Source organism: Anomaloglossus baeobatrachus, chromosome 3 (genome assembly GCF_048569485.1).
Source record: "Anomaloglossus baeobatrachus isolate aAnoBae1 chromosome 3, aAnoBae1.hap1, whole genome shotgun sequence".
Lineage (NCBI taxonomy): Eukaryota > Metazoa > Chordata > Amphibia > Anura > Aromobatidae > Anomaloglossus > Anomaloglossus baeobatrachus.
The window spans coordinates 19,823,125-19,844,457 of NC_134355.1; the positions used below are offsets into that span (position 1 = coordinate 19,823,125).

General features: G+C 44.5%; 1 protein-coding gene across 2 annotated transcripts in view; it reads right to left on the bottom strand.

Moving 5' to 3' along the window:
- The window catches only part of ALK (ALK receptor tyrosine kinase), a 946,570-nt gene that overhangs the window by 174,344 nt on the left and 750,893 nt on the right, over positions 1–21,333 (bottom strand). For both annotated transcript variants that reach the window (XM_075339043.1, XM_075339042.1), the window contains exons 6-7: positions 9,975–10,106; positions 2,085–2,192 (exon numbers count right to left, since the gene is read on the bottom strand). In XM_075339043.1, the coding sequence (XP_075195158.1) occupies positions 2,085–2,192; positions 9,975–10,106 (240 nt within the window). The remainder of the gene's footprint in view (positions 1–2,084; positions 2,193–9,974; positions 10,107–21,333) is intronic.

The following is a 21,333-nucleotide window of genomic DNA, read 5'->3' on the forward strand; positions in this document are numbered from 1 at the left end:
ATGATTGTGCCCTGTCAGTTCAGGTGTAGCAGAGCTAGAGTTGTCATGGGACCTAGTGTGGATTACGTCGGACCTGCAGGGGCATTTTGGGGTTCATAAAGTGGTGAAAGAGGGGAGCTTTTTTTGTATTTTATTTCAATTAAAGGATTTTTTCAGTGTTTGTGTTTATTTACATTGACTTACAGATTGTTAATGGGGGGGGTCTCATAGATCCTTCCCATTGCTAATCTAGGGCTTAGAGGCAGCTGTGGGCTGCCATTAACCTCTTATATTACCCTGATTGCCACCGCATCAGGGCAATCGGGAAGCACTGGGTAAGGTGCTGGGATTGTCGCAGCTAATGGATGCAACAATCCCAGGCAGCTGAAGCTGTCGGGCTTTATCTTGGCTGGGTATTAATATTGGGGGGACCGCACGCCGGTTTTTAAATTATTTATTTCAATAGAAAAAAAAAGAAAAAAAGAAGCTGCATGCGGTTCCTCTTGTTTTGGTACACAGCCAAGATAAACACAGGGCCGGGGGCTGCAGCCTGTAGCTGTGGGTTTCATCTGTGCTGGGTATCATAATACGGGGGGACCCTACACCATTTTTTGTTTATTTTTACTGTACGATATAGATCCTGTGATTGGATGTATCAGATGCTGTCACTCAGGCTGGGGGCGCTGTCTGACTGCAACCAATCACAGACACCGATGGGCATGGAAAGCAGTGCATATTCAATGAAGGTAATGAGCAGCCCGGAAGTGAATGCAAGGCCCAGAAGCAGCGTACAGCCATGACAGAGCCTCGGTAAGTATGACGCACCTGCTCCTATCCCCTATCTCTTCCACCACCAATTTTAATCTAAGGATTCTGGATCCATAGAATAATATGGGGACCGGCATCTGGCCCGGAACTGTATTTTGAAAACCAGATAACAGGGTCCGCCGGTCCCGATTATGTGCGAGTCCACTCATCACTACCTGAGATGTAATAAAAGGGATAAAACACCCGAGACATAGAAGCAAAGAAATAAGAAATAATCAGAGGAAGCCGGGATAATAAAGTCTAGAAAGCAGCGGAGAAGGACCGGTCTCCATCCTCCGGGACTGACGGCGGCAGAAATCCATGTCCTCAAAGTCACATTGGACGGAAGACACAAATGTATTATACACGGTGCAGGCTGCAAAAACGAGCAATTAGTAATAAGCCTGTGTGATACAGTTTATCTAAGCCCCCTATTGTGTGTGATACCAGTGTATCTAAGCCTATTGTGTGTGATACCAGCGAATGTAGAATAAACATGAGGGATATTAAAAGTGACACTGTCTGTTTAACTGGTATATCTAAGCCTGTCATCTGTGATACTGTCGCCATAGCTGGAGTATCTAAGCCTGTCATCTGTGATACTGTCACCATAGCTGGAGTATCTAAGCCTGTCATCTGTGATACTGTCACCATAGCTGGAGTATCTAAGCCTGTCATCTGTGATACTGTCAACATAGCTGGAGTATCTAAGCCTGTCATCTGTGATACTGTCACCATAGCTGGAGTATCTAAGCCTGTCATCTGTGATACGGTCACCATAGCTGGAGTATCTAAGCCTGTCATCTGTGATACTATCACCATAGTTGGAGTATCTAAGCCTGTCATCTGTGATACTATCGCCATAGCTGGAGTATCTAATACTGTCATCTGTGATACTATCACCATAGTTGGAGTATCTAAGCCTGTCATCTGTGATACTGTCACCATAGTTGGAGTATCTAAGCCTGTCATCTGTGATACGGTCACCATAGCTGGAGTATCTAAGCCTGTCATCTGTGATACTATCACCATAGTTGGAGTATCTAAGCCTGTCATATGTGATACTGTCACCATAGCTGGAGTATCTAAGCCTGTCATCTGTGATACTATCACCATAGCTGGAGTATCTAAGCCTGTAATCTGTGATACTGTCACCATAGCTGGTGTATCTAAGCCTGTCATCTGTGATGCTGTCACCATAACTGGAGTATCTAAGCCTGTCATCTGTGATACTGTCAACATAGCTGGAGTATCTAAGCCTATCATGTAAATAGTTTTTCCTGCTTTTCGTTACTTACCCCCCGCACTCTCCAGGGCCCCGATCCTCCAGTCCGATGTTTTGGGGTCTAATGTCCACCCGCAGCTGCCGTCCTCAAACATGCAGTAAAACCCCGGAGGGAGGTTCCCTATAGATATAAGGGAAAGATATTCAATACGTGACCGATATATACTGTATATATATATATATACCGAGCACCAAATCCCCACAAAGCCGCAGACTTAAAGAGGACAGGAACACGCCATAAAGAAAGTGCGGAGCAAAAGTGTTACAGATGTGGAGAGAAATGCTGCACAATAAGAAGCGTCACAAAATAGAGGAGATAATAGATAAGTGTTATCAATTACCAAACTACAAACTGGATGAACACAAAAGAAATATAGTATTCAGTGACCGCCCGTCTCCTCCATCCTCAGTATTCAGTGACCGCCCGTCTCCTCCATCCTCAGTATTCAGTGACCGCCCGTCTCCTCCATCCTCAGTATTCAGTGACCGCCCGTCTCCTCCATCCTCAGTATTCAGTGACCGCCCGTCTCCTCCATCCTCAGTATTCAGTGATCGCCCGTCTCCTCCATCCTCAGTATTCAGTGATCGCCCGTCTCCTCCATCCTCAGTATTCAGTGACCGTCCGTCTCCTCCATCCTCAGTATTCAGTGACCGCCCGTCGCCTCCATCCTCAGTATTCAGTGACCGCCCGTCTCCTCCGTCCTCAGTAGTCAGTGATCGCCCGTCTCCTCCATCCTCAGTATTCAGTGACCGCCCATCTCCTCCATCCTCAGTATTCAGTGACCGCCCATCTCCTCCATCCTCAGTATTCAGTGATCGCCCGTCTCCTCCATCCTCAGTATTCAGTGACCGCCCGTCTCCTCCGTCCTCAGTAGTCAGTGATCGCCCATCTCCTCCATCCTCAGTATTCAGTGATCGCCCGTCTCCTCCATCCTCAGTATTCAGTGACCGCCCGTCTCCTCCATCCTCAGTATTCAGTGACCGCCTGTCTCCTCCATCCTCAGTATTCAGTGACCGCCCGTCTCCTCCGTCCTCAGTAGTCAGTGATCGCCCGTCTCCTCCATCCTCAGTATTCGGTGACCGCCCGTCTCCTCCATCCTCAGTATTCAGTGACCGCCCGTCTCCTCCATCCTCAGTATTCAGTGACCGCCCATCTCCTCCATCCTCAGTATTCAGTGATCGCCCGTCTCCTCCATCCTCAGTATTCAGTGACCGCCCGTCTCCTCCGTCCTCAGTAGTCAGTGATCGCCCATCTCCTCCATCCTCAGTATTCAGTGATCGCCCGTCTCCTCCATCCTCAGTATTCAGTGACCGCCCATCTCCTCCATCCTCAGTATTCAGTGACCGCCCGTCTCCTCCGTCCTCAGTAGTCAGTGATCGCCCGTCTCCTCCATCCTCAGTATTCGGTGACCGCCCGTCTCCTCCATCCTCAGTATTCAGTGACCGCCCGTCTCCTCCATCCTCAGTATTCAGTGACCGCCCATCTCCTCCATCCTCAGTATTCGGTGACCACCCGTCTCCTCCATCCTCAGTATTCAGTGACCACCCGTCTCCTCCGTCCTCAGTATTCAGTGACCGCCCATCTCCTCCATCATCAGTATTCGGTGACTGCCCGTTTCCTCCGTCCTCAGTATTCAGTGACCGCCCATCTCCTCCATCCTCAGTATTCGGTGACCACCCATCTCCTCCATCCTCAGTATTCAGTGACCGCCCGTCTCCTCCGTCCTAAGTATTCAGTGACCGCCCGTCTCCTCCATCCTCAGTATTTAGTGACCACCCGTCTCCTCCGTCCTCAGTATTCAGTGACCGCCCATCTCCTCCATCATCAGTATTCGGTGACTGCCCGTTTCCTCCGTCCTCAGTATTCAGTGACCGCCCATCTCCTCCATCCTTAGTATTCGGTGACCACCCATCTCCTCCATCCTCAGTATTCAGTGACCGCCTGTCTCCTCCGTCCTCAGTATTCAGTGACCGCCCGTCTCATCCGTCCTCGGTATTCAGTGACCGCCCGTCTCCTCCGTCCTCGGTATTCAGTGACTGCCCGTCTCCTCCATCCTCAGTATTCAGTGACCGCCTGTCTCCTCTGTCCTCAGTATTCAGTGACCGCCCGTCTCCTCCATCCTCAGTATTCAGTGACCGCCCATCTCCTCCATCCTCAGTATTCAGTGACCGCCCGTCTCCTTCGTCCTCAGTAGTCAGTGATCGCCCGTCTCCTCCATCCTCAGTATTCGGTGACCGCCCGTCTCCTCCGTCCTCAGTATTCAGTGACCGCCCGTCTCCTGCATCCTCAGTATTCAGTGACCGCCCATCTCCTCCATCCTCAGTATTCGGTGACCACCCATCGCCTCCATCCTCAGTATTCAGTGACCGCCCGTCTCCTCCGTCCTCAGTATTCAGTGACTGCCCGTTTCCTCCGTCCTCAGTATTCAGTGACCGCCCATCTCCTCCATCCTCAGTATTTAGTGACCGCCCGTCTCCTCCATCCTCAGTATTCAGTGACCGCCTGTCTCCTCTGTCCTCAGTATTCAGTGACCGCTCGTCTCCTCCATCCTCAGTATTTAGTGACCGCCTGTCTCCTCCGTCCCCAGTATTCAGTGACCGACCGTCTCCTCCATCCTCAGTATTCAGTGACCGACCGTCTCCTCCATCCTCAGTATTCAGTGACCGCCCGTCTCCTCCGTCCTCAGTATTAAGTGACCGCCTGTCTCCTCTGTCCTCAGTATTCAGTGACCGCCCGTCTCCTCCATCCTCAGTATTCAGTGACCGACCGTCTCCTCCATCCTCAGTATTCAGTGACCGCCCGTCTCCTCCATCCTCAGTATTCAGTGACCGACCGTCTCCTCCATCCTCAGTATTCAGTGACCGCCTGTCTCCTCTGTCCTCAGTATTCAGTGACCGCTCGTCTCCTCTATCCTCAGTATTTAGTGACCGCCCGTCTCCTCCGTCCTCAGTATTCGGTGACCGCCCGTCTCCTCCGTCCTCAGTATTCAGTGACCGCCCGTCTCCTCTGTCCTCAGTATTCAGTGACCGCCCGTCTCCTCCGTCCTCAGTATTCAGTGACCGCCCGTCTCCTCTGTCCTCAGTATTCAGTGACCGCCCGTCTCCTCCATCCTCAGTATTTAGTGACCGCCTGTCTCCTCCGTCCTCAGTATTCGGTGACCGCCCGTTGCCTCCATCACTTCTTGTAGGCCACTTGTACACAGTTTTTCAGTTTAGTTATTCTGATGATTTTGGAGAGCTGAGCCCAGATTGTGTATGAGGCTTGTATCACCAGAAGGCGTCTGATTGTCCCCAAATTTATTCTGCAGCTGTACAACGACCCCCAAACATCCAGCCAAGGAGTCCTGCAGGGGATGATCCGGCCCCCGCAGAGCCCTGATCTCACATCCTCCCGACTGTCTGGGATCAAGAGACCGAAGGATCCGCACAAGACTGATACACAGAAGATCGGGGGTCAGGTCTCCAAGATGTTTGGGCTAATTGAGTTCCATCAATAGCAGTGTGAACTGCACCTAGAAAATCTGATGAAGGTAAAGGGCGCGCAACAAACACTGATGTGATTTTGGGTTTGTCTTTGGTTCATTCACTTTGTAATTTGTTTATTGACTAAAGAAAAGAACTATTAACACTTCACATTTTAAAATCATTCTTACTTTTGAGGCTTTTTTCCACATCTGCCTAAAACTTTTGCACAGGACAGTATTTCTTTACCGCTGGTGTAAATGCTGCTGTTCTCCTGAATCCAGCGGTATGTTTCTCCTTTTTCTACGCCTCTCGGTTCCTGAGATATGGCCTCCTCTTCTCTATACATAGAGCCAGTCTTTTTAACAAGTAGGCGGTGCCCTCAGCTCGTCTTTGTAGGCATCTTCTTGATGATCCCGCCCATTTGGCTAACAAGACTATACTTATATACAAAGAAGAACAGGCCATATCTCAGGAATGGAGGGGAGCAGAAAGAAAAGAAAAACATCGCCGGATTCAGGAGAAGAGCGGCTTTTACACCACGTATAAAATATTACAAATTTATAGTAACTGACAGGTCAACTTTAAAATGATAAAATTCAGACCACCACTAGGGGGAGCTGAGTGCATACAGATTTATACCGCTGAGGAATAAATGTAAGCTTAAGTCTGGTACGGACACACTTACAGTCATATGAAAAAGTTTGTGCACCCCTATTAATGTTAACCTTTTTTCTTTATAACAATTTGGGTTTTTGCTATTTCAGTTTCATATATCTAATAACTGATGGACTGAGTAATATTTCTGGATTGAAATGAGGTTTATTGTACTAACAGAAAATGTGCAATCTGCATTTAAACAAAATTTGACCGGTGCAAAAGTATGGGCACCTCAACATAAAAGTGACATTAATATTTTGTAGATCCTCCTTTTGCAAAAATCACAGCCTCTAGTCGCTTCCTGTAGCTTTTAATGAGTTCCTGGATCCTGGATGAAGGTAGATTTGACCATTCCGGTTTACAAAACAATTCCAGTTCAGGTAAGTTTGGTGGTCGCCGAGCATGGACAGCCGCTTCACATCATCCCACAGATTTTCAATGATATTCAGGTCTGGGGACTGGGATGGCCATTCCAGAACATTGTAATTGTTCCTCTGCATGAATGCCTGAGTAGATTTGGAGCGGTGTTTTGGATCATTGTCTTGCTGAAATATCCATCCCCTGCGTAACTTCAACTTCGTCACTGATTCTTGCACATTATTGTCAAGAATCTGCTGATACTGAGTTGAATCCATGCGACCCTCAACTTTAACAAGATTCCCGGTGCCGGCATTGGCCACACAGCCCCAAAGCATGATGAAGCCTCCACCAAATTTTACTGTGGGTAGCAAGTGCTTTTCTTGGAATGCCGTGTTTTTTTGCCTCCATGCATAACACCTTTTTGTATGACCAAACAACTCAATCTTTGTTTCATCAGTCCACAGGACCTTCTTCCAAAATGTAACTGGCTTGTCCAAATGTGCTTTTGCATACCTCAGGCGATTCTGTTTGTGGCGTGCTTGCAGAAACGGCTTCTTTGGCATCACTCTCCCATACAGCTTCTCCTTGTGCAACGTGCGCTGTATTGTTGACCGATGCACATTGACACCATCTGCAGCAAGATGATGCTGCAGGTCTTTGGAGGTGGTCTGTGGATTGTCCTTGACTGTTCTCACCATTTTCTTCTCTGCCTTTCTGATATTTTTCTTGGCCTGCCACTTCTGGGCTTAACAAGAACTGTACCTGTGTTCTTCCATTTCCTTACTATGTTCCTCACAGTGGAAACTGACAGTTTAAATCTCTGAGACAACTTTTTGTCTCCTTCCCCTGAACAACTATGTTGAATAATCTTTGTTTTCAGATCATTTGAGAGTTGTTTTGAGGAGCCCATGATGCCACTCTTCATAGGAGATTCAAATAGAACAACTTGCAAGTGGCCACCTTAAATACCTTTTCTCATGATTGGATACACGTGGCTATGAAGTTCAAAGCTCAATGAGGTTACAAAACCAATTTAGTGCTTTAGTAAGTCAGTAAAAAGTAGTTAGGAGTGTTCAAATCAAGAAATTGATAAGGGTGCCCATACTTTTGCACCGGTCAAATTTTGTTTAAATGCGGATTGCACATTTTCTGTTAGTACAATAAACCTCATTTCAATCCAGAAATATTACTCAGTCCATCAGTTATTAGATATATGACACTGAAATAGCAAAACCCAAATTGTTATAAAGAAAAAAGGTTAACAGTAATAGGGGTGCCCAAACTTTTTCATATGACTATAGCTCTGCTCCATCTGTCATCTGTGTGTGGGATCTCAGCTTTCCTTGAAAGGTGAAATAACAGTAAAGTAACAAAGTGATAAAGGGACGATATATTTTGGGTGAGAGCCAGATTCCTGTGATTAATGTAAATAATGACATAACTCTTTGTATAAGTAAGTGAACCCTGGGCTCGGAGCGTACAGTAAATGATTCCTCAGCTCTTGGTTGGGGTCGGATGGACGTAATTGCTGCACATTCTTCATTTTTGCTCGTCTATTTGAAGGAAATGAACGTCAGCTCTGGGATTGTTCTGTGCAGTCGTCCTCCGGCCGTCACGATGCAGAAAGTCGATCACTCGTCCGCACGGCGTAAACTCATCACATCGACGTCACCATAATGCAGAACTAATACAAGATGTATCCGCGCTGCTTTATACGTACGCGAAGCCTCCAATTCATCATTCGCGGGTTTTTCTATGAAGTCATTTTTCTGTTTACGCCTTTCCCTAGTGCCGAAATATTGGCTCAAATTGGAAACGTCCTTTTCTTTTGCTCCTTTGCTCTTTTTTTTGCCTTTTCTTGAGTAAACCGTTGCATTATCCATTCAAAAAGCATTAAAATAATACACGTAAGTGATTAACTGTGCAAAATTGTTGCTTAAATCAAGTGGATAATGAAAACCGTTTCCACACTGATGAGTAAAACTAAAAATGATGAAGACTAAGATAGTGGAAAAATGGCACAAAAGCCACCTAAAAGGACCTTAAAAATTGGTGTAAAAATAAAGGTGAATCGGGGGCTTAGGTTTACCTGTTACCCTCAATAAAATGATAAACTACTAGGAAGAGATACCGCCATACAGTGAGCACACAGTACCAGCATACAGCAGCAAAGTAATAGCTCCGTACATGAAGACATGTAATAATAGTGCCACAGAATGCATAAATAAATACTACAATACAGCACACAGATAAAATCAACATACAGTAGGAAAGTAATAGCTCCATACATGAAGCCATGAAATAATACTGCCACATAATGCATACATAAATATTACAATACAGCACACAGATAAAATCAACATACAGTAGGAAAGTAATAGCTCCATACATGAAGCCATGAAATAATACTGCCACATAATGCATACATAAATATTACAATACAGCACACAGATAAAATCAACATGCAGCAGGAAAGTAATAGTTCCATACATGAGGCCATGCAATAATACTGCCACATAATGCATAAAAAAATACCACAATATACTGCACAGAAATACCATGCAGCAGAAAAGTAATAGTTCTGTACATGATGTCAGGCAATAATACTGCCACATAATGATAAAATAAATACTACAATACAGTGCACAGAAAATATCAACATACAGTGACCAATAAACATCGTTATTAAGTAACATTCAATGTGCATATTAAACCCCCCACTGTGATAAAATAAGACTGAAATACCTCATCCAAATAGCCACAAAGTAAGAAAATAGCAGTAATATACAATATATACATAATACCGCTGACTCGGCAGCAGAGGTGGCAGGTCACACCCCCCCGAGGCTACCTGCCCCGTCACACACGTAGGTCATTATTGTGATCACCGTCATATGCACACACACACACACACACACACACGCACGCACACACGCACACATATATATATATTATATATACAGGGTGGTCCAAACGTAGGTGGACAGTATGTGTAATAGGGTTATCAAACATGGTGCAAAGTGAAACTGACTCAGTTGCCCTTAGCAACCAATCAGATTCCACTTTTCATTCTTCTCAGGCTGTTTGGAAAATGAAAGGTGGAATCTGATTGGTTGCTAAGGGCAACTGAGTCAGTTTCACTTTGCACCATGTTTGCTAACCCAATTATACAAACTGTCCACCTACTTTTGGACAACCCTGTATATATATATATATATATATATATATATATATATATATCTATCTATATATATATATATGTACTGCCTCCTTTCATGCATTATTCCTGTAATCCACAACATTTGATAATCCGGCAAAATGTCAGATCCTGCAGAGGAGACGCTTCATCCTGTATATAGCTATAAAGAAGAGCAGAAATGAAGGCTGAATATACAGGTAAGATGTTATAGGAGACACTCACGACACAGATCACCCTCGTCTTCACGTTCTTCACAGTCAGGGATGAAATTGCAGACCTGAGACAGATTAATTTCCATCCCACTTCGACAATGAAAGGATCCGTCAAGAGTCATTTTAACTCCAGGGGGGTTCCCTGCAAACAGAAGAGAAGTAAAGTAATTTCACAGGATGCTAACCCCGCAGAGGAAAGTGCTACAGAGACATTACCCTGATAAAAGGGGGCTACAGCCCCAGAAAACTGGACAAAACAGCTAAGTATAAACAGCATTTTTAATACTGCCCCCTATGTACAATAATACAACTACTATAATACTGCCCCTGTGTACAAGAATACAACTACTATAATACTGCCCCTATATACAAGAATATAACTTCCATAATACTGCCACCTATGTACAAGAATACAACTACCATAATACTGCCCCTATGTACAAGGATATAACTACTATAATACTGTCCCCTATATACAAGAATATAACTACTATAATACTGCCCCTATGTACAAGAATATAACTACTATAATACTGCCCCCTATGTACAAGAATATATCTACTATAATACTGCCCCTATGTACAAGAATATAACTACTATAATACTGCTCCTATGTACAAGAATACAACTACCATAATACTGCCCCTGTGTACAAGAATGCAACTACTATAATACTGCCCCCTATGTACAAGAATATATCTACTATAATACTGCCCCTGTGTGCAAGAATACAACTACTATAATACTGCCCCTATGTACAAGAATACAACTACCATAATACTGCCCCTGTGTACAAGAATGCAACTACTATAATACTGCCCCTATATACAAGAATATAACTTCCATAATACTGCCACCTATGTACAAGAATACAACTACTATAATACTGCCCCCTATGTACAAGAATACAACTACCATAATACTGCCCCTGTGTACAAGAATACAACTACTATAATACTGCCCCTATATACAATAATATAACTTCCATAATACTGCCACCTATGTACAAGGATACAACTACCATAATACTGCCCCTGTGTACAAGAATACAACTACTATAATACTGCCCCTATATACAAGAATATAACTTCCATAATACTGCCACCTATGTACAAGAATACAATTACCATAATACTGCCCCTGTGTACAAGAATACAACTACTATAATACTGCCCCTATATACAAGAATATAACTACTATAATACTGCCCCCTATGCACTATAATACTGCCCCTATGTACAAGAATATAACTACTATAATACTGCCCCTATGTACAAGAATATCACTACCATAATACTGCCCCTATGTACAAGAATATAACTACCATAATACTGCCCATGTGTACAAGAATATAACTACTATAATACTGCCACCTATGTACAAGAATATAACTACTATAATACTGCCCCCTATGTACAAGAATACAACTACCATAATACTGCCCATGTGTACAAGAATATAACTACTATAATACTGCCCCCATGCACAAGAATATAACTACTATAATACTGCTCCCTATGTACAAGAATATAACTACTATAATACTGCTCCTATATACAAGAATATAACTACTATAATACTGTCCCCTATGTACAAGAATACAACTACCATAATACTGCCCCTATGTACAAGAATATAACTACTATAATACTGCTCCTATGTACAGGAATATAATACTGTAATCCTGTGCCTGCAGTTACGCCCGAACATGTGACATGTATGATATATTTGCGGTCACGTCTTCCGCACTCGTCACATGTACTTAGGTTATTTGGGGTTTATTAGCCGCATAAAAGATCCATTTCATAAATTAAAATGAATGAATATATAAATTTGCGGAGATAAATGTGATTATCCGGTGGCGTCTGCTCGGTTGTCTTGGCCTGCGCGTCGTGTTCTCGGCAGCCTTGGGGAGCTCTTAATGGTCAGTGATATAATTAGTCGGCACTTGAACGTTTTGTTGTGGGTCCTGCCAACTGATAATGAATGAGGTGCGATTATATAAATCTGCGCTCTTCTGCTGATACATGGAGATAAGGATAGAAAATAGGAAAACAAATCCACCGGAGGAGGCTCCGTCCATGGTGCGAGGAGAACGTGGGCAGTATATGTATATATATGTGTATATATATATATATATATATATATATATATACAGTATAGACCAAAAGTTTGGACACACCTTCTCATTCAAATAGTTTTCTTTATTTTCATGACTCTGAAAATTGTAGATTCACGTTGAAGACATCAAAACTATGAATTATCACATGTGGAATGAAATACTTAACAAAAAGTGTGAACCAACTGAAAATATGTCTTATATTCTAGGTTCTTCACAGTAGCCACCTTTTGCTTTGATTACTGCTTTGCACGCTCTTGGCATTATCTTGATGAGCTTTAAGAGGTAGTCACCGGAAATGGTTTTCCAACAGTCTTGAAGGAGTTCCCAGAGATGCTTAGCACTTGTTGGCCCTTTTGCCTTCACTCTGCGGTCCAGCTCACCCCAAACCATCTCGATTGGGTTCAGGTCTGGTGACTGTGGAGGCCAGGTCATCTGGCGTAGCACCCCATCACTCTCCTTCTTAGTCAAATAGCCCTTACACAGCCTGGAGGGGTGTTTGGGAGTCATTGTCCTGTTGAAAAATAAATGATGGGCCAACTAAACGCAAACCGGATGGAATAGCACGCCGCTGCAAGATGCTGTGGTAGCCATGCTGGTTCTGTATGCCTTCAATCTTGAATAAATCCCCAACACTGTCACCAGCAAAGCCCCCCCACACCATCACACCTCCTCCTCCATGCTTCACGGTGGGAACCAGCCATGTAGAGTCCATCTGTTCACCTTTTCTACAAAGACACGGTGGTTGGATCCAAAGATCTCAAATTTGGACTCAACAGACCAAAGCACAGATTTCCACTGGTCTAATGTCCATTCCTTGTGTTCTTTACCCAAACAAGTCTCTTCTGCTTGTTGCCTGTCCTTAGCAGTGGTTTCCTAGCAGCTATTTTACCATGAAGGCTGCTGCACAAAGTCTCCTCTTAACAGTTGTTCTAGAGATGAGAAGGTGTGTCCAAACTTTCGGTCAGTACTGTATATATATATAACCCGTCATTATGGGGGAGGTCATCGCATCACTTGTCTCCCCATGTAGATATCTGTAACTGAATATGCACGTGTTGTGTGGGTCACATTGGATATTCATTAGATCTTGTCATGTATTTGCTCAGACAATCAGAAGAATATTTTTTTTTGCATATTCATAACTACGGTATAACTATTAACATGGACGCAGGGAAGTGACGTCTTGTCTGTATGATACGAGCTGCAGGTATTTTGGCCCCCGTCGTTATGTCATTCACACAGTTACAGTTTTATTAAAATGTATTCTAGGTTAAACGCAAGAATAAAAATGTGTTATTTCATAGAGATTAGAAAATCTTTTCAAAATTTACATTTGCCAGTTTCACCGAATTTCCCCTCTAAAATTTAATTTGGGGTGAATAAATTTACATGACTTTGTTGGCCATAAGAGCTTACACTCTACAGGAGAAAAAGAAGAGTGCCCTGACCATAAGAGCTTACACTCTACAGGAGAAAGAGGGGACCCCACTGACCATAAGAGCTTACACTCTACATGAGAAAGAGGGGACCCCACTGACCATAAGAGCTTACACTCTACAGGAGAGAGAGAGGACCCCACTGACCATAAGAGCTTACACTCTACAGGAGAGAGAGAGGACCCCACTGACCATAAGAGCTTACACTCTACAGGAGAAAGAGGGGACCCCACTGACCATAAGAGCTTACACTCTACAGGAGAGAGAGAGGACCCCACTGACCATAAGAGCTTACACTCTACAGGAGAGAGAGGACACCACTGACCATAAGAGCTTACACTCTACAGGAGAGAGAGGACACCACTGACCATAAGAGCTTACACTCTACAGGAGAGAGAGGACACCACTGACCATAAGAGCTTACACTCTACAGGAGAAAGAGGGGACCCCACTGACCATAAGAGCTCACACTCTACAGGAGAGAGAGTACCCCGCTGATCATAAGAGCTTACACTCTACAAGAGAGAGAAAGGACCCTACTGACCATAAGAGCTTACACTCTACAGGAGAAAGAGAGGACACCACTGACCATAAGAGCTTACACTCTACAGGAGAGAGAGGACACCACTGACCATAAGAGCTTACACTCTACAGGAGAGAGAGGACACCACTGACCATAAGAGCTTACACTCTACAGGAGAGAGAGGACACCACTGACCATAAGAGCTTACACTCTACAGGAGAAAGAGGGGACCCCACTGACCATAAGAGCTCACACTCTACAGGAGAGAGAGTACCCCGCTGATCATAAGAGCTTACACTCTACAAGAGAGAGAAAGGACCCTACTGACCATAAGAGCTTACACTCTACAGGAATCAGAGAGGACCCCATTGACCAAAAGAGCTTACACTCTACAGGAAAGAGAAAGAGGAACCTGCAGATGATAATAGTTTAAACTCTACAGCAGAGAAAGTGGACCCCACTGATCATAAGAGCTTACACTCTACAGGAGAACGAGGGAACACCACTGACCATAAGAGCTCACACTCTACAGGAGAGAGAAAGGACCCCACTGACCATAAGAGCTTACACTCTACAGGAGAGAGAGAGAGAACCCCACTGACCATAAGAGCTCACACTCTACAGGAGAGAAAGAGTACCCCGCTGATCATAAGAGCTTACACTCTACAAGAGAGAGAAAGGACCCTACTGACCATAAGAGCTTACACTCTACAGGAATCAGAGAGGACCCCATTGACCAAAAGAGCTTACACTCTACAGGAAAGAGAAAGAGGAACCTGCAGATGATAATAGTTTAAACTCTACAGCAGAGAAAGTGGACCCCACTGACCATAAGAGCTTACACTCTACAGGAGAGAGAAAGGACCCCACTGACCATAAGATCTTACACTCTACAGGATAGAGAGGACCCCACTGACCATAAGAGCTTACACTCTACAGGAGAGAGAGAGGACCCCACTGACCATAAGAGCTCACACTCTACAGGAGAGAAAGATTACCCCGCTGATCATAAGAGCTTACACTCTACAAGAGAGAGAGAGAGGACCCCACTGATCATAAGAGAATACACTCTACAGGAGAAAGAGGGGACCCCTCTTATCATAAGAGCTTACACTCTACAGGAATCAGAGAGGACCCCATTGACCAAAAGAGCTTACACTCTACAGGAAAGAGAAAGAGGAACCTGCTGATGATAATAGTTTAAACTCTACAGCAGAGAAAGTGGACCCCACTGATCATAAGAGCTTACACTCTACAGGAGAACGAGGGAACACCACTGACCATAAGAGCTCACACTCTACAGGAGAGAGAAAGGACCCCACTGACCATAAGAGCTTACACTCTACAGGAGAGAGAGAGAGGACCCCACTGACCATAAGAGCTCACACTCTACAGGAGAGAAAGAGTACCCCGTTGATCATAAGAGCTTACATTCTACAGGAGAAAGAGGGGACCCCTCTGATCATAAGAGCTCACACTCTACAGGAGAGAGAGAGGACCCCACTGACCATAAGAGCTTACACTCTACAGGAGAGAGACAGGACCCCACTGACCATAAGAGCTTACACTCTACAAGAGAGAGAAAGGACCCTACTGACCAGAAGAGCTTACACTCTACAGGAAAGAGAAAGAGGAACCTGCTGATGATAATAGTTTACACTTTATGGGAGAGAAAGAGGACCCCACTGACCAGAAGAGCTTACACTCTGCAGGAAAGAGTGACAACCCCGTTGACCATAAGAGCTTATACTCTAGTATTTGTACAAATCCCAGAGATACTAAATTCATATTATGTTATTTATTATGTGATATTTATTTCAGTATTACAAAAGTCTTTATTATAAATTATTTTGCACCAAGTATCATTGTGGATTTGTTTTTTACCTGCACAACTCATCACACTGAGCTTACAAAGTGGTGAGAGCGGCGCAAAATAGTAAAAAAAGACGTAAATTATTACAAAAAAAATCAACATGCAACAAATTGTGTGACTATCTGATGTCAGGAAACTTTTAGAAATTCCCCTGAATGTGCCCTTCCATCCATCAAAGGATCCGCTAACAGTTGATTGGTTGGGTGGAAGGTGTCGGACCCTCCGATCAGATGTATCAATAACAGTATTTGACAATCCCTTTAATAGAGACTGATGGACACATTGTGAGATGTCATTTTACTTTTTCCTTTTTTTATAAAAGGTCCATAAAAAAGTGGATCATTCTTTGCACCCCCCAGGTTTCTGGGTGAGGAGGAGTATCTGGTGCAGAATTGCAGACTTGTCCTTCATTTTGCTCTGTTCCCCCTCGGGTCCTGACCTCTGATCACTTCTGGTGACCTCTGATCACTTCCGGTGACCTCTGATCACTTCCGGTGACCTCTGATCACTTCCGGTGACCTCTGATCACTTTGGGTAACCACTGATCACTTCGGATGACCCCTGATCACTTTTGGTGACGTCTGATCACATCTGGTCACCTCTTATCACTTCGGGTGAACTCTGATCACTTCTGGTGACTTCTAATCTCTTCTGGTCACCTCTTATCACTTCTGGTAACCTCTGATCACTTCGGGTAACCTCTGATCACTTTGGGTGAACTCTGTGCATTGTCAGGACGGCGGGGACGATGTGCCGCTTGTTTACCGGCATCTCCGGTGCTGTAAATGGCGCCATCTCCCCGTAATTACCATTGATTCCTTTGTTTCTGATCTCTTTGTGCCGCTGCCAGCCGCAGCGTTTAATGAACAATGCAATAACAATCTTTCAATATTCATGTATCTTTATTATCTGCTTGGGCCAATTTACTAATTACAAGCAACGTTGTATCCGAGAGAACGCGTCCCTTGTTAACAGCAAAAAATAATTAGAGCGGGAAAATGCGCAGTAACTCGCTTCCTTACAATAAACGCCAGCGATTATTAAGCAATATTTAACAATTAACGTGGGCAGCGGGCCGCGACGGAGGCACGAAAACATCAGAATAAATATTTAATGGTGAATAATACCTTGTTTTTCCACTATCCCCGGAAGCATCGCGCGGGGGAAAAACTATGATCACAGTAAAGTTTTGAGGGCAGTCGCCCATCGTGACCAGAAAAGGGGGATCTGCCATAAAAATTTACTTCCAAGTACCCCTAAAATAGGGGGGGAAATCACCATTCTGATTTTGTTGGAGAGGGTGCAATTCCACATTTTTCCTGCAGAGGTGCTATAGGAAAATGAAACACTTGCTGCAGATCACCACTGATCACAGATGATTGCTGAGGACTTTCTTAGCTGGAAGACGCGTTGTGATCGGCTTAATATCAGAGCACTCATCTAACAATATAGAAAATCCCTTTAAGGATTTGTATAAGGAGAAACTAATTTACTTTTTAAACTTCAGATCGAGGACGTACCAGTACGTCCTAAATCATGATGGGGCGATCACCCTTGGCTGCTGCATTGAGCGTGCGCCGATAGCCTGCACATGTTTGCTGATTTGTACAGCAGACATGTGTGCCTCGCAGGTGCAGGTGGATCCGCAATCCACCCATGCTTGATAACCCCTTAGATCGCGCTGTCAAAATGTGACAGCCCGATTTAAATAGCCGTGGTGGGGAATCGCCTTTCCCCGACGCCATCAGAGGCCCTGTGACGCAATCACAGGGAACTGATGGTTGCAATGGTAGTGACGGGTCATGTGACGACTCCTGTCGCTATCATGACATAGTCCCTGTTACAGCCGGCAGAGCAGCGGCTGTAAGAAGAACGCAGCATTTCTGCTGATCAGAGCTGTGCAGCTCTGATCAACAGAAATGAATCAGCAATCAGACTGCTGATCCTTATAGCTCCCTAGGGGGACAAATAAAATTAAAAAAAAGTAAAAGAAAAAGTTTTAAAAAATTTTAAAAAAATAAAAAAACCCTAAAAGTTCACATCACCCCCCGTTTGTCCCATTGAAAAATAATGGGTTAAAAAAAATAAAAAATATACACACATTTGGTATCGCTGCGTTCATAAATGCCCGATCTATCAAAATATAAAATAAAATTATGCTGATCGGTAAATGCCATACCAGTAAAATAACTCCAAACGCCAAAATAAAGTTTTTTGGTGGTCGCAAATTTTGCGCAAAATGCAATAACAGGCGATCAAAACGTAGCATCTGCGTAAAAATGGTACCAGAAAAAACATCAGCTCGAGACGCAAAAACTAAGTCATCAATGAGCTCCATATCTTTAAAAATGACGGATAGGTGACAGAAAATGGCGCAAAAAGTGTGCCACTTTTTTTGGACAAAATTTTGAATTTTTTAACCCCTTAGATAAAAGTAAACCTATACATGTTTGGTGTCTATGCACTCGCACCGACCGGAGGCATCACACCCATACATCAGTGTTACCATATAGTGAACACAGTGAATAAAATATCCCCAATACAATTGTGAAAATCACACATTTTTTTGGCAATTTTTCCGCACTTGGAATTTTTTTTGCTGATTTCCAGCACACTATATGGTAAAAATCATGGTTCTATTTAAAAGTACAACTCGTCCTGCAAAAAATCAAGCCCTCATATGGTAAGATTGATGAAAAAATAATAAAGTTATGGCTCTCAGAAGAAGGGGAGGAAAACCCCCCTCAAAAAACGAAAAACGGAAATCTACACCATAACCAATAAATAACATTTGTCTGTGCCGCAATGTTCCTGCTAGGTGGACAGTCCGAATGCTGCGTGTAGCCCTTTAAGAGGAAATCGTCTTTTTTACCCCGGTGAATTGGTTTCTGTCTTCTCTATTGAATTGTAAAGTAATTGGATTTATTTATTCTGCGGCTTCTGCAGTGACGTCTGCGTTTCAGGTCACACACCGGCGCTGAATATCTAACGGACATTAATGCAAGGCGGATGAGGCGGCAGAAATCAACATTTACTAAACAGAGACATGATATCCATAAGGGGAAGCGGAAAAACAGGGCAAAAGGGGAAATTGGTGCGGACCCTCTATTTAGGACATTGGCCAAGTCATCATCTGTGTAATACACATTCATTACAGAGATACATGAAAAATTCTAGTGGTGGCTGCAGACAGGATCTTATCATGTATCTCTGTATACAGGGAGCTCCCCCTAGTGGTGACTGCAGACAGGATCTTATCATGTATCTCTGTATACAGGGAGCTCCCCCTAGTGGTGGCTGCAGACAGAATCTTATCATGTATCTCTGTATACAGGGAGCTCCCCCTAGTGGTGACTGCAGACAGGATCTTATCATGTATCTCTGTATACAGGGAGCTCCCCCTAGTGGTGGCTGCAGACAGAATCTTATCATGTATCTCTGTATACAGGGAGCTCCCCCTAGTGGTGACTGCAGACAGGATCTTATCATGTATCTCTGTATACAGGGAGCTCCCCCTAGTGGTGGCTGCAGACAGGATCTTATCATGTATCTCTGTATACAGGGAGCTCCCCCTAGTGGTGGCTGCAGACAGAATCTTATCATGTATCTCTGTATACAGGGAGCTCCCCCTAGTGGTGGCTGCAGACAGGATCTTATCATGTATCTCTGTATAAAGGGAGCTCCCCCTAGTGGTGACTGCAGACAGGATCTTATCATGTATCTCTGTATACAGGGAGCTCCCCCTAGTGGTGGCTGCAGACAGAATCTTATCATGTATCTCTGTATACAGGGAGCTCCCCCTAGTGGTGGCTGCAGACAGAATCTTATCATGTATCTCTGTATACAGGGAGCTCCCCCTAGTGGTGGCTGCAGACAGAATCTTATCATGTGTCTCTGTATACAGGGAGCTCCCCCTAGTGGTGGCTGCAGACAGGATCTGATCATGTATCTCTGTATACAGGGAGCTCCCCCTAGTGGTGGCTGCAGACAGAATCTTATCATGTATCTCTGTATACAGGTAACTCCCCCTAGTGGTGGCTGCAGACAGAATCTTATTATGTATCTCTGTATACAGGGAGCTCCCTCTAGTGGTGGCTGCAGACAGGATCTTATCATGTATCTCTGTATACAGGGAGCTCCCCCTAGTGGTGGCTGCAGACAGAATCTTATTATGTATCTCTGTATACAGGGAGCTCCCCCTAGTGGTGACTGCAGACAGGATCTTATCATGTATCTTTGTATACATGGAGCTCCCCCTAGTGGTGGCTGCAGACAGGATCTTATCATGTATCTCTGTATACAGGGAGCTCCCCCTAGTGGTGGCTGCAGACAGGATCTTATCATGTATCTCTGTATACAGGGAGCTCCCCCTAGTGGTGACTGCAGACAGGATCTTATCATGTATCTCTGTATACAGGGAGCTCCCCCTAGTGGTGGCTGCAGACAGAATCTTATCATGTATCTCTGTATACAGAAAGCTTCCCCTAGTGGTGGCTGCAGACAGGATCTTATCATGTATCTCTGTATACAGGGAGCTACTGTACTGGTGGCTGCAGACAGGATCTTATCATGTATCTCTGTATACAGGGAGCTCCCTCTAGTGGTGGCTGCAGACAGAATCTTATCATGTATCTCTGTATACAGGGAGCTCCCCCTAGTGGTGGCTGCAGACAGGATCTTATCATGTATCTCTGTATACAGGGAGCTCCCCCTAGTGGTGGCTGCAGACAGGATCTTATCATGTATCTCTGTATACAGAAAGCTTCCCCTAGTGGTGGCTGCAGACAGGATCTTATCATGTATCTCTGTATACAGGGAGCTACCGTACTGGTGGCTGCAGACAGGATCTTATCATGTATCTCTGTATACAGGGAGCTCCTCCTAGTGGTGGCTGCAGACAGAATCTTATCATGTATCTCTGTATACAGGAAGCTCCCCCTAGTGGTGGCTGCAGACAGGATCCTATCATGTATCTCTGTATACAGGGAGCTCCCCCTAGTGGTGGCTGCAGACAGGATCTTATCATGTATCTCTGTGTACAGGGAGCTTCCCCTAGTGGTGGCTACAGACAGGATCTTATCATGTATCTTTGTATACAGGGAGCTCCCCCTAGTGGTGGCCGCAGACAGGATCTTATCATGTATCTCTGTATACAGGGAGCTCCCCCTAGTGGTGACTGCAGACAGAATCTTATCATGTATCTCTGTATACAGGGAGCTCCCCCTAGTGGTGGCTGCAGACAGAATCTTATCTATCTCTGTATACAGGGAGCTTCCCCTAGTGGTGGCCGCAGACAGGATCTTATCATGTATCTCTGTATACAGGGAGCTCTCCCTAGTGGTGGCTGCAGACAGGATCTTATCATGTATCTCTGTATACAGGGAGCTTCCCTAGTGGTGGCTGCAGACAGGATCT